A 12,239-nucleotide genomic window follows, 5' to 3' on the forward strand; every position below is an offset into this window, starting at 1 on the left:
CCCCTACTTTGACTAACTCACATGGTGATGATGGGAGCCACATAGTCCAGGTTGCCAATCAGAATGCCCAGCTCGGAGATGACCGCGGTCAGCAGCAGAGCCCGGAATGGCTCGCCCCGCTTGGTGGTCACGCTGAACAGGTGAAGGAAGGGGATCACTCCGTCCTTTCCAATAGCTTGCAGCAGACGCGGGGCTCCTGGGGGTGTACATTTCGTTTAATTCAATGTCAGTTTTTAGTTTAGTAAGTTTTACGGCACTTGCTATGAGCATTTTAAATGACGTGATGTGGGCCAATGGCCTTTATACACTAAATAAACTTACTTACTTACTTATGGCTCTTGCAATACAATAAGATCATATAAGTGCCAAAGATTAGAGGTGTTACAAGAGAGAAACAGACACAAAAAGAAGGACGAGAGATCAGGACAACAGATGTTTGATAAGAAAGACGCAGCAAACCACACCACAGCACCTGCCAACCACCCACAAAGTCATGGGCAGTTGGTCATTAGAGCAGGTTTGAATGTATATACAGTGGTTTCCGACTCTAAGATCCCGGTGCTCTGTAGCAAGGAAAATGCCGCATCTTCGGCGAGCGGGATCTTAGCCGACGCACCAAGGGAAGTAACTATGGTGACCCATGTTTAGGCCCACAATCGGTAAAATGGTTTCCGTTTCACTCTAAACCGAACTGATGTGACCCTTGGGTAGGTTTACGACATATGGCCAGAAAAGAGTGGTCAACCTTGATGACCTATCACAGTGGCATAAGACATGCCGTTATCACTTATTATCCAAGGACATTATAGGTTGTTCTAAGGTCCTTGTTATTTTCCTATCGAATAAGATGTTTGATACGAAAGAAGGAGCAAACCACACCTGAGCGAGCACCCACCAACCACCCCACCAGAGCACACACCAACCACCCGCCCCCTCACCTGTGAGAGTCTGTAGACCAGCGCCGAGCGTGGACAAGAAGGAACCAATCAGGATGACCCACTCGTGGGGCCAGGCCAGCTTGCCGATGAGCAGACTGCCCCCGATACTTTGTCCGTACCTGATGGGGAAGATTAGCTTTTGTTTAGTTCGAGTTTTACGGCACTTGCTCGGTTTGTTTGTCTGAGTAAAGAGAAGCACATCGACACAATAATGGTTATTTAAGGCTTGGAAAAACTAAGACGGACAGACCGAAACAACAGAGGGACAGTAAAGAAGTAAGACCTACCAGTGGTGCCCTCCAACCACCCGCATGGCACTTGCAACTCAGTTGGGTCATATAAGAGCTAAAAATTAGAGGTGTTACTAGTTAGCAACATAAATCAAGGAGGAGAGATAACGACGATAGATGTTTTGTTTGTTTGTTTAGTATAGGGTTTTACGGCGCTCGCAACTGCATAAGGTCATATGAGCGTGCGGGACACACCTAATACTTTTTCGTTGGTAGGAAATTTTGAATTTTGCCCGGGTGCCGGCCGAAGCCTACTCTTATCGATTTTAGACCACCAAGGGATCTTTAACGTGCGCAACTTGCACACGGGCCCTCCGAGATTTTTCGCCCTTGTCCGAGAAGGCTAGGTGTAGATCTTTCCTACCAGAAGATCAGGGGTGTGGCAGAAAGACAGCAGTTAGGAGGAGCCAAGGAGTAGCAGTAGAAAGGCTGCAGAAAGAGTCAGGAGCCCAGAGGAGGGGGCAAAGGAGGTGAGGGGGTGGGGGCAGAAAGTGGAAATGAAAGCAGACAACAGAACATTGTTAGAGATCGGGAAAGGATGTGAAAGGAGACAATTTTAGAGAAGAAAATTTTTTGGTCTCTACCCGGAATCGAACCCGGGACCTTTGAATGAGAGGCCAACACCTTAACCTCTAGGCCACGAGAGCCCCCCCGATAGATGTTTGATAGGATAGAAGGGACAAACCATACTAGAGCATCCGCCAACCACCGAGGGGAACAACGAAACAACCATAAGCCAGCTGTTCACATATACTAAGCCCAACATTTTGAAAACTGTTTTTTTCTTGCAGTTTCATAATCTGTGATGTCAGGTGCATGTGCTCCAGAACAATTTTGTCAAACTTCAAATTTTAAACGTTGAAAAAAGAAATTAAAGATACATGATGTCAGAACAATTATTATAAGAATCAAAGAGTTTTCTTCTCTCTCCTGAAACATGTTGGTGTATGGGCTTAGGACAGTTGTACAGTTTGACAACAGCAGGATGCTACTTTTCACGTTTTGTGGGAAAATAAAATTCAAATAAATACATTCCACTTTTATTGATCCACTTGGCAAATTTGTATTACAACACTGTACTCCAATAAACATACACACTTTCAAACTAAAAATTGTATTTCATATCATCATAATTTAGATCATGCAGGAGGAGGAAGGCTTTGACTCTGCTTCACAGGGCCATCCCGGCTGATGAGAGGGATATAACAAAGACCGAGATACTTAATAAAAATTCTTCCCACATAGGAATCGAACGCGGGTCTCCTGCGTGCAACAATAAAGCACCTAACCGCTACACCACAAACGCAGATCAAATACATTAATTACATGTTATAATAAATACATAAATAAATACACAATATAAATATAGACAAACAACACACCCTAGTTGGAGTAAGTGAGACCTATTCCCATATTCTGCCCACAACACAACAGGACAATAGCAGATCTAGCAAACAGTAGAAGTAGCAACACTGATAGCAAGACTAACAAACAGTAAAAGTAGCAACACAGATAACAACACTGATAGCAAGACTCACAAACAGTAGAAGTAGCAAGACTAACAAACAATAGAAGTAGCAACACAGATAGCAAGACTAACAAACAGTAGAAGTATATAGACTAACAAACAGTAGAAGTATATAGACCAACAAACAGTAGAAGTAGCAACACAGATAGCAAGACTAACAAACAGTAGAAGTATATAGACTAACAAACAGTAGAAGTATATAGACTAACAAACAGTAGAAGTATATAGACTAACAAACAGTAGAAGTATATAGACTAACAAACAGTAGAAGTATATAGACTAACAAACAGTAGAAGTATATAGACTAACAAACAGTAGAAGTATATAGACCAACAAACAGTAGAAGTAGAAACACTGATAGCAAGACCCGTACATGTAGAAGTAGCAAGACTTACTTGTCTCTCATCACATCTCCCTCAATGCAGCCAGCAAAGAACAGAACACTGGTCAGATCTTCGTCAGTCAAGGGAACAAATATCAACGTTGTAATTTTGCTACAAACGTCGTTTATTCCTTTTTTCAAGCTAATATCAATATCTCTGTGTCTTCTGAATCATCATAATTGGAAACCATCAACAACTCTCTGGCTAATTGTATTTATGGAGATAATGAATTAACTAAGTGTCTCTGTCAGTGCTAACATTTCAAGGCTATAAATAATAAAGGCCTAAACATATAAAAAAAAGTATTTATTTCAATCTTACAACAATAATGTATAAAATATTATTGGCTTCAACAACAATAAGAAAGTTTAAGTTTTAATAAGAATTTTAAGGCACTTGCAAAACAAATAGGTTCTATAAGTGCTGAAGATTAGAGGTGTGACTACAGAGGGACATACAAAGAAAAGAAGGAGGAGAAATAGGAATGACAGAGTAGACGTTTTAAGGGAAAGAAGGAGGTAACCACATTAAAGTGTTCATCGATAACCCACACACAAATAGAAAGATTAGAGAAAAATGAAAATAAACTTAAACCAGTCAAGATGGTAAAATTGAAAGTATTATATACAAAGTCAAGAGTCTCTGAATCTCCTGACATGACATTACCATCCATATCTCAAAAGGATACAAACAATGGAAGTGGTAGCGATGGCAGCAATGGTGCCCGTTGGGATAGACTTTTGAGCGTCTGCCAGATCACCAGACCTGTTTGAACCAGCCATGATTCCTGAGAACACACGTCACAGGTAATAATACGGAGTAATAATAATAATAGTAACAATAATAATAATAATAACAATAATAGGCGTAATAATAAAACTAATAATAATACTAATACTAATAATACTACTAATACTAAAACTTAGACTAATACAAATATTAATAATACTACTAATAATAATAATAGGCCTACTAATAGGTACAGTCCACGTCGGCTTTAAAGTACGTTTCGGACTCAAGCACGCTACATGGCTCTTACCGAATTTTTGCAATATAAATTACACGCCTTTAAGCACGGTAACTTTGGCTTCAGGTACGCTTCATTTACAAGACAGTCAATACTTTCATGATGACCCATCAAAGTTTGAACACAGTCTACCCCTCAGCAGTGAGTGTGTTAAGAGAAACAAAAACAGCGCAAGTGATGGACACACACACATGCGCAGAGAGGAATGCAGAAAGATGCACACAGCCGCACGTGTGGACATAGGATCTAGCCTAGGCAGAGCTACACACAGAAAAAAAAAATACAAAGAGGGTCGGGGAGATGAGAAAAGGAGGCAGGCTACGATTTCACCTTATTGCCTCTCGCTATCCGGTAGTCCTGATTTGGTATCACCACGAGGTGGGATCAAAGACCGTGTTTGGGGGATGAAGGCGGTGGTATGAATGTGGTACAGCGGGCAGAGGTACGCACAGGCAGTGTGTAGGCCTCGTGTGCTGTATCGTGACTGGCCGTCTAAATAAGTTTTCATTTCCCATTCGACCACAAGACCAAACAAACAAATGAAAACTACCACGGTGGGTAAAATAACAGTGCACACTTTTGCAGGACCACTATAGGCTTACTTACTAAGGGAAATAGCTCAGGAAATTTTCTACATGAAAATCTCTGGATTATGTCTACTTCGCACTCAAACACGCTTCGACAATAAGCACGCTTCAGCTTTCTCCCGATGACCGTGCTTAAAGCCGGCGTGGACTGTACTAATTTAATAATACTCATAGTAATACTAATACTAATAATAATAATACTAATGCTAATAATAATACTACTAATAATAATAATTATTACATTTATATCGCCCACATACCAAACTCTACAGATTTTTTATGCGGTTTACAACTATTGTAAGTAACCTCAGCAGATCCTAGAACAATCAGAAACATTCTTTCTCCACCACCTCCTCCTCCTCATCATGTACACACACACACATGTTGCAGTTGTTCATCCTTCGCTTTTGAAGATGACCATGACTTCACAAATTGGTCTGCTGACGGTGACTGTGGGTTCGGAGATGGCTAATTAGGCCTATTCCGGATGGGAAGGTTTGCCCACAGTGTGGGCACAGGTAGTCGGCTAATGGACTTATGACGCACACACATAGACACACAGAATCACGCATGCACACACACACACATACACACAAACACACACACGAACATACACACATACACACACACACAGAGAAACACACACACATACAGAAAAACACAAACACACACACACACACACACACACTCACATGGACACAAACACATGTCTCAAAACTACACCCCGCCTTGTACAAACCTGTGACAGAAGAGGGGTAAATAGCCAACAGAATAATGAAGGAAGAGGTGATCTCACATCTATAAATAACACCCACCCCTCCTCCTGCACCCCTCTCCATGTACTCACCTGTGACAGAAGGGAAGTAAATGGCCAACAGAACCATGAAGGAGGTGGTGATCTCAGCGATGACCTCCCCTCTGCTCTCCGACCCGTCCTCGTCTGTACCGACAATGTTCCCCTTCTCCGTGTAGTGGCTCATTATGTTCTCTGAAGTAAATTACAGGCCTAGTTCAGCTTGACGTCTCGTTTTGTTTGTTTTAGTAAGATCTTTACGGCGCTCGCAACTGATGATAAGGTAATATGAGCGCGCGAAACAAGTTGGTCTTATTCACATCAGTTCACTGAACAGCCTGACCCTGGTCAACATTTCTATTGAAAATGTTAAAATGCTAAAAATTTAATGTAAATAAATTCTTAATTTAAAATAACTTTTTAAATGACATTAACAATTCCAACGTGTTTCACAACTTTTCATAAAGCCTTTATAAAATCAAGGATTCTGTTGGGATCAATGACGGAAAACAGAGCTTGTAATTTCTTGCACCCAAAATATTTCCTTCGGGTCTCTCCAAAGTCTAGACATTATACTAAAATGTGTCTAATGGTAAAAGCTGTGTCGCTCCCGACACAGAACCGCTTCTCATCTCCCTGAAGGAGGTGTTTATGTGTCATGTCGTTTACAATGAGATTTTTTCGTAAGAGTTTTAAGACACTTGCACCACAATAAGGTCTTTTAAGTGCCGCAGATAAGGTAGTGTGTTACAAGGATGTAAAAAACACAAAAAAAGGAGAAGGAGAGATAAGGACGATAGACGTTTGATAGGAAAGAAGGAGCAAACCAGAGCACCCTCTAACCACCCACGTTTACAATGAGAGGAGCCAACAACTCAATATTTCATCAAAAACCTTCTCCTCACCAAATGCTCAAGTTATTTTATATGGGGGTTTTTCTTATGAGTCTAACGCCAGAATATGCTCTTTCAAAAGCAGACCAAACATGTTAGTGTCATAAAAACCCTGAGAAGAAGTTGAAACAACAGACAGGAATTCCTTAACATTCTTGAATTTCTGTCTTACTAAAACTAAAACCGCAAATCTTCCCATTCCCACATCAAATTCTCACATGCAAAAGTGCTAATACAACAACAACTAACTGAAGACCTACCCTGTACAACCACTAACTGATGACCTACTCTATACTCCAACCACTAACTGGTGACCTACTCTATACTACAACCACTAACAGATGACATACTCTATACAACTACGAACAGATGAAATACTCTGCACAACACCTGACCGGTAGCCTTTTTGGTATAAGTAAGAATTTAACAGCACTCGCAACACAGAAAGGTGATATATAAGTGCCGAAGATCAGGTGTTAAAAGAGAGAAACAAACACAAGAAAGAAGGAGGAGGGATCAGGATGACAGCTCCTGATGGACACAAACCCTCACCTGAGAAGACGCCACTGGCCAGCCCCGGGATGGCCTTGACCAGCCGGGCTGTGTTCTCGGGCCGGCTGAAGTAGATGCAGCTGTCGGTGTCGTTGAGGCCGTCGCCGCAGTAGTGCCGGTAAATCGGGCCTGCCTCATCCTTGGTGCACATGAAGGAACCATTGAACATGACCGACTCCCGCGTCAGCAGGCGGTTGCCCAGGAGACACACCCTGTGAGACAAGGAGGAGAGCATTGATAGAAACTGTGTAACATCTTTACTGGCACCTCTAACAAGGAGGAAAGCATTGATAGAAACTTTGTAACATCTAAAACAGGCATCTCCAGCAAGGATATACACACCTTGTGAGCCAAGGAGGAGAGCAGCAACATAAACGATTTGCTTGTTTTTCCTTGGTTGTGTAAGTGAAAATGCACACATCAACACATATTCCTTTGGGAGATGGACCTTAAACTTGGAGGTCTCGTCTCTTAAGTAACCTAATAGTGTTGATAGAGGCGTTAAACCCATACCCACACCATTAAATTGACACAATAATTTATGGCCATTTAGTGCTGCGAAAAAGTCAGACAGACAGACAGACAAAAACAACATGACCGACTCCCACGTCAGCAGACGGTTGCCCAGGATACGCACCCTGCCGGCAGAGGAGAGCAACAACATAAACGGTTTGTTTGCTTTTACTGCGTTGTCTGAGTGAAGATGTACACATTGACATGATAATTTACGATCATTTAGGGCTAGGAAAAGGTCAGGCAGAAAGGCAGAAACAATAGAGGGAAAGCGTCTCCAACCACCCGCAGATATAAACTGTCCACACACTCCTTGCATGGGGAGGACATTTCATTGATAGAGACAGTGTGACATCTTTACCATAGAAAGGACAGATAGAGACAGCGTGACATCTGGGGGTTTTCTTCTGGAGTCTTCAGTTGGTTTACAGCCAGAGTACCCAACATAACAGCCAACTTTTAACTGGAAATTTGTCACACTGATGATTGTTTGAGTAAAGAGAAGCACATCAAACAATATCAGTCATTTAGGGATAGGAAAAAAAGCAAGACAGATAGACAAAAACAACAGACAGGAAGAGAAGACGAAGTAGAACCTACCAGTGATGTCCTCCAAACACCCGTCTAACAATGAGGAAAAGCACAAGCAGCAGACCACAACATACACCCTCCAACCACCCACTCCTACAGAGGGGGGGATGGAAGACTGACACTCGCAGCAATAAAACATAGCAAAGAAGCAGATGACTAAGGTTCTACCTACAGGCATACACACATACAGTACAGACACAGCTGTTCAAACTATAAATCCTTTACACACACCGTACTCAACAAAACAGTCAGACGCTGTAATAAGACTACAAAAACACCTAGGAAATTCACATCAGTTAATAAACAAATGATATACTGGGCATTGATTGTGCGTTAAAACACACTATTCCCTGAAGAACATTAATATAATGATAATAATAATAATGACAATAATAATAATAATGATGATAATAATAATAAGGATGAAAATAATAACAATAATAATAATAGTAATACAAAAAAAATAAAAATTAACGATAATATCTGTCTTCCGTCAGGCTTCTATATCTTCCATGAATACCTCTAAAAGTTAAGATTTCTCAAGCATCAAAGATGTTAGTTTACACCGCAACGGGCACGCACGCACTTTTCACTATAACGTGTTAAGTAATCAACACAAACAAAAAAACCCACATCAGCTTGACATCACGTCCATCAGAGATGTAACAAGTTGTCAGAAACAAGTCACAGTAAGCATGTCACAGTAAGAGGTTCACCATGACCCTCATGAGACTCTCTTGACCAGAAGAACCATTATCAGCCCCCAGAACGTTCGTAATGCAACAAAAGCAGGTCACAGAACTACCACGAGTGGCCTCGCTGGTCTACTGGTTAGGCAACCGGACTCCTAACCGTAATGTTGCGGATTCGAGGGTTCGAGGTCCAGCTCAGCTCAACCTTGTGTCCTTGGAAAAAGGGAAGAGTACTTTACCCGAATTTTCCTCACTTCACCCAGGTGTGAATGGGTACTCGACCTTGAACGGTGAAAGATCTTGTCAGTTTCTTAGTGTTTAAGCACCTGTAAAAAAGGCAGCTTGGACTCTATTCTTTGCAACCAGGGACCTTGAGATTGTTTTAGAATGCTGGGGCCATAATATGGGTTGTAAAGCGAATAGAGCTTGTTGTTGAGCGGGACTTTGCGTTATACAAATGCCATTTATCATTATCATGAGAGATCCAAAAGGGACTTGGTCACTACAAGTATATCCGTCCCACCAAGCAGGAACAATCTTAGGTGAGATTCCTTCAGCCCACATTGTAGTCTTCTACCATAAGAGAAGACTGTCATTATGTACTGGAACTTTTAAGTCTTTCTTATCAATGTGAGCTTAAATCTTGATTTCTGGTGAGGTAGATGGTGACTCGAGGAGAAAGAGGAGGAGGAAAAGGAGGAGGAGAAGGAAGAAGAGATTTGAATTAGAACAATGGGGAGCAATCTGTTATGAGAAAGGTCGGAGCAGATCATAAAGTTTCTCTGTCACTAAAAGCTGGAAGGTCATCACAGCTGTTGTCTAACATTCTAATGTTTTTGTGTCTTTCTCATACACCTGCTGTCTAACATTCTAAACTCTTAGCTTATGTTTTTTGCTTCTTTTAAATAAAGCACATTGCCACTCTCATATAAGAAGTGTATGTCACAGACTCAACAAGAAAAGGGTTAATATCACTGCTCCAAGGTGTGGGTACTATTTCACACACACAAACACACGCATACACACACACACACACATCACTGTCAAAGGATTAAATGCAACATAGTGTGGGCTCAGAGAGGGTTAACACACAGCAGAAAGAAAGACCTGCACTTGTTTGAGGGGTTCAGAAATCATCTTAGCACAGTCATGCATCTGAAATGTTAATGTCAAAAAGGAACAATTCGTATGCTGTGGTGTGTGGAGAGAAAGCAGGGAAGGGGATCAAACAACCCTTTCATCACATTAAGAGGTTGTTTGTTTGGGTAAAGAGAAGCATATCGGCACAGAAACCATCATTATGCAGTGGAAAAGCTAGAAAGACTGACAGAAACAATGCTGGCAAAAAAAAGAAGTAGCACCTACCAGTGGCACCCATCAACCATCCACTATTTAAACGGTTAAGAGCTCTGATTTAACATCAATCTCTGAGAGGACTGAGTCAACAGAGAGTAAAACTATCTAACCTTTGCAGACAATCCAAGGAGTTCAAGAACTTCTCTTTCGGAATTCGAACAACAGTCATCCGCAGGCTAGTCCAACATGACACAAACTGAACTCTTTGTCAGGGGCACATTGTGGGGCCGTGTCAGGCTTGGATATGGCATTGGTTTAGAGAAAGTTATAGGGAAGGGAGCACCATCAAAGGCACACGGAGCTCAGGTACGGAACTGGTCCATCTATGGAACACACAGAGCTCAGTTATGGGACTGGTCTATCTATGGGACACACAGAGCTCAGTTATGGGACTGGTTTATCTATGGGACACACAGAGCTCAGTTATGGGACTGGTCTATCTATGGCATGGGACACACAGAGCTCAATTATAGGACAGATCTATGGGACCCCATCTTTGACCCTGAGGAAACCACAAAGGGACAATGAAAATATGTTTAAAAAGTTAAGGGGGAGGGGGGGAAGGTGTTGCAGTTGCCAAAAAAATCCATTCAACAAATTTCAAGAACATTGCAGCAAGATTTGAACCAGGACCACACTCTCTACAGTCAAAATCAGAAGCAACTGCACTAACAACGTGTTCAGTCTTAAAGAGGCAAAAGCAAAACCTTCAGTCATTGACATAGCTTTGTCTTTGCTGATTGTTCAGCGATCTAAAGTACCAGAACTGCTCACAGGATTTGGCTGTAACCCCTGAATAGTCGGAGAACTTTTCTATTTTTGTAGAAGTAGGAACACAATGATGGCATAAATATCTTTTAAATGTTCCCCATCAGGAACTTTGCCACTTACTCAACGCTGCGGTCGGGGCTGGATACAAAAATGCCGATGTAGATACACAAAATGGAGATAATGACGCAGGCGAGAGACAGGGCGGCGAACTTGCTGACGAAGCCAACGCCGATGAAGACGACGATGGCCAGGAGGATCATCACCAGCGTGCCGTACAGTCGGTAGCTGTTGAACACGTCGCCAAATAGGTCGAGCTGCGGCGCCATGTATTTCTGTGGACAGCAACGGTTCCGTAAAAAACACAATGACAAAATTAACAACAACAGGCCGGGAGTAACACAGGGACAAACTGTGTCTGAGTTTGTGTTTGAATAAAGGGAAGCACATTGACTTAATAATGGTAATTTAGTGCTGGGAAAAAGTAAAACAGACTGACAGAGACAACAGAGGGAAAGTAAAGAAGTGGTGCCCTCCAAACACCCACAAGGGTAATAAAACATGGACAAATTAACAAGTGGGTAAAAACAGATGGTTAAAGAGGTGGGGGAAGGGGGGGGGGGGTTTAGACCAAGAATAACTTACACAGAGATCATGAACAGATAGGGAAAGAAGAGGACAATACAATGTATAGCTTTCTTTTTCAACACAGGTGCTGGAAAAAGGATGGTGAAAATTGTTTAGCGATGTCTGCTTCAGATCTGGCACTCCACGATGGTGATAATGAAGTTCTGAAAGGTTTACCCAGTGCCAACTTGTCAGTGTGTTTGTGCATTATTACCCAACTTACTGCTTCTGTTCTTGTGTGAGCTTTCAAGTGAGGGCAAGGTGTTCCATGTAGCTATGTCAAGTCAAGTGCCCCAGAAACTGCATAGATTGTCTCTTCTTAGTTGTTCTTCACAGTGAGCGTCATATGCAAGCTTCTTTCAACATTACCTTAGTTTGACTTCTCCTGCCATCAAACCCAGAACAGTCTCCTCGGAAACCACAATTCTGTTACTCCTAGATTATTTTCACAACCTTTGGTAATTGTTCGACATTTGAAGCCAAAGGAGGAGCAGGAGAAAACAAAAGCAAGATAAAGAACTAAAAAAAAAGAAGAAAAAAACTACAGGAAGACTATGACCAAGAAGAAGTAATCATAAAGCGGAGAAGGAGGAGGATGACAGAACAAGAGCAAGACAAAGAACGAAACAAAACAAAAAACAGAAGAAAAAAAAATACATAAAGACCAAGAACAAGAAAAAGGTATCATAACCTACCACATC

The 12,239-nt window shown here is 41.7% G+C and overlaps 1 protein-coding gene across 1 annotated transcript in view; it reads right to left on the reverse strand.

Annotated features, from left to right (window-relative positions):
* Window positions 1-12,239, reverse strand: part of LOC101845994 (solute carrier family 12 member 4) — a gene marked incomplete at its 5' end in the record, with an annotated part of 31,001 nt that overhangs the window by 17,505 nt on the left and 1,257 nt on the right. Inside the window, 7 exon segments of the mRNA XM_013080386.2 lie at window positions 22-196; window positions 939-1,057; window positions 3,152-3,209; window positions 3,828-3,926; window positions 5,601-5,741; window positions 6,992-7,203; window positions 11,035-11,246. Coding sequence (XP_012935840.1) covers window positions 22-196; window positions 939-1,057; window positions 3,152-3,209; window positions 3,828-3,926; window positions 5,601-5,741; window positions 6,992-7,203; window positions 11,035-11,246 — 1,016 coding nt within the window.

The sequence above is a fragment of the Aplysia californica genome, unplaced genomic scaffold, assembly GCF_000002075.1.
Source record: "Aplysia californica isolate F4 #8 unplaced genomic scaffold, AplCal3.0 scaffold00083, whole genome shotgun sequence".
NCBI classification, from domain to species: domain Eukaryota; kingdom Metazoa; phylum Mollusca; class Gastropoda; order Aplysiida; family Aplysiidae; genus Aplysia; species Aplysia californica.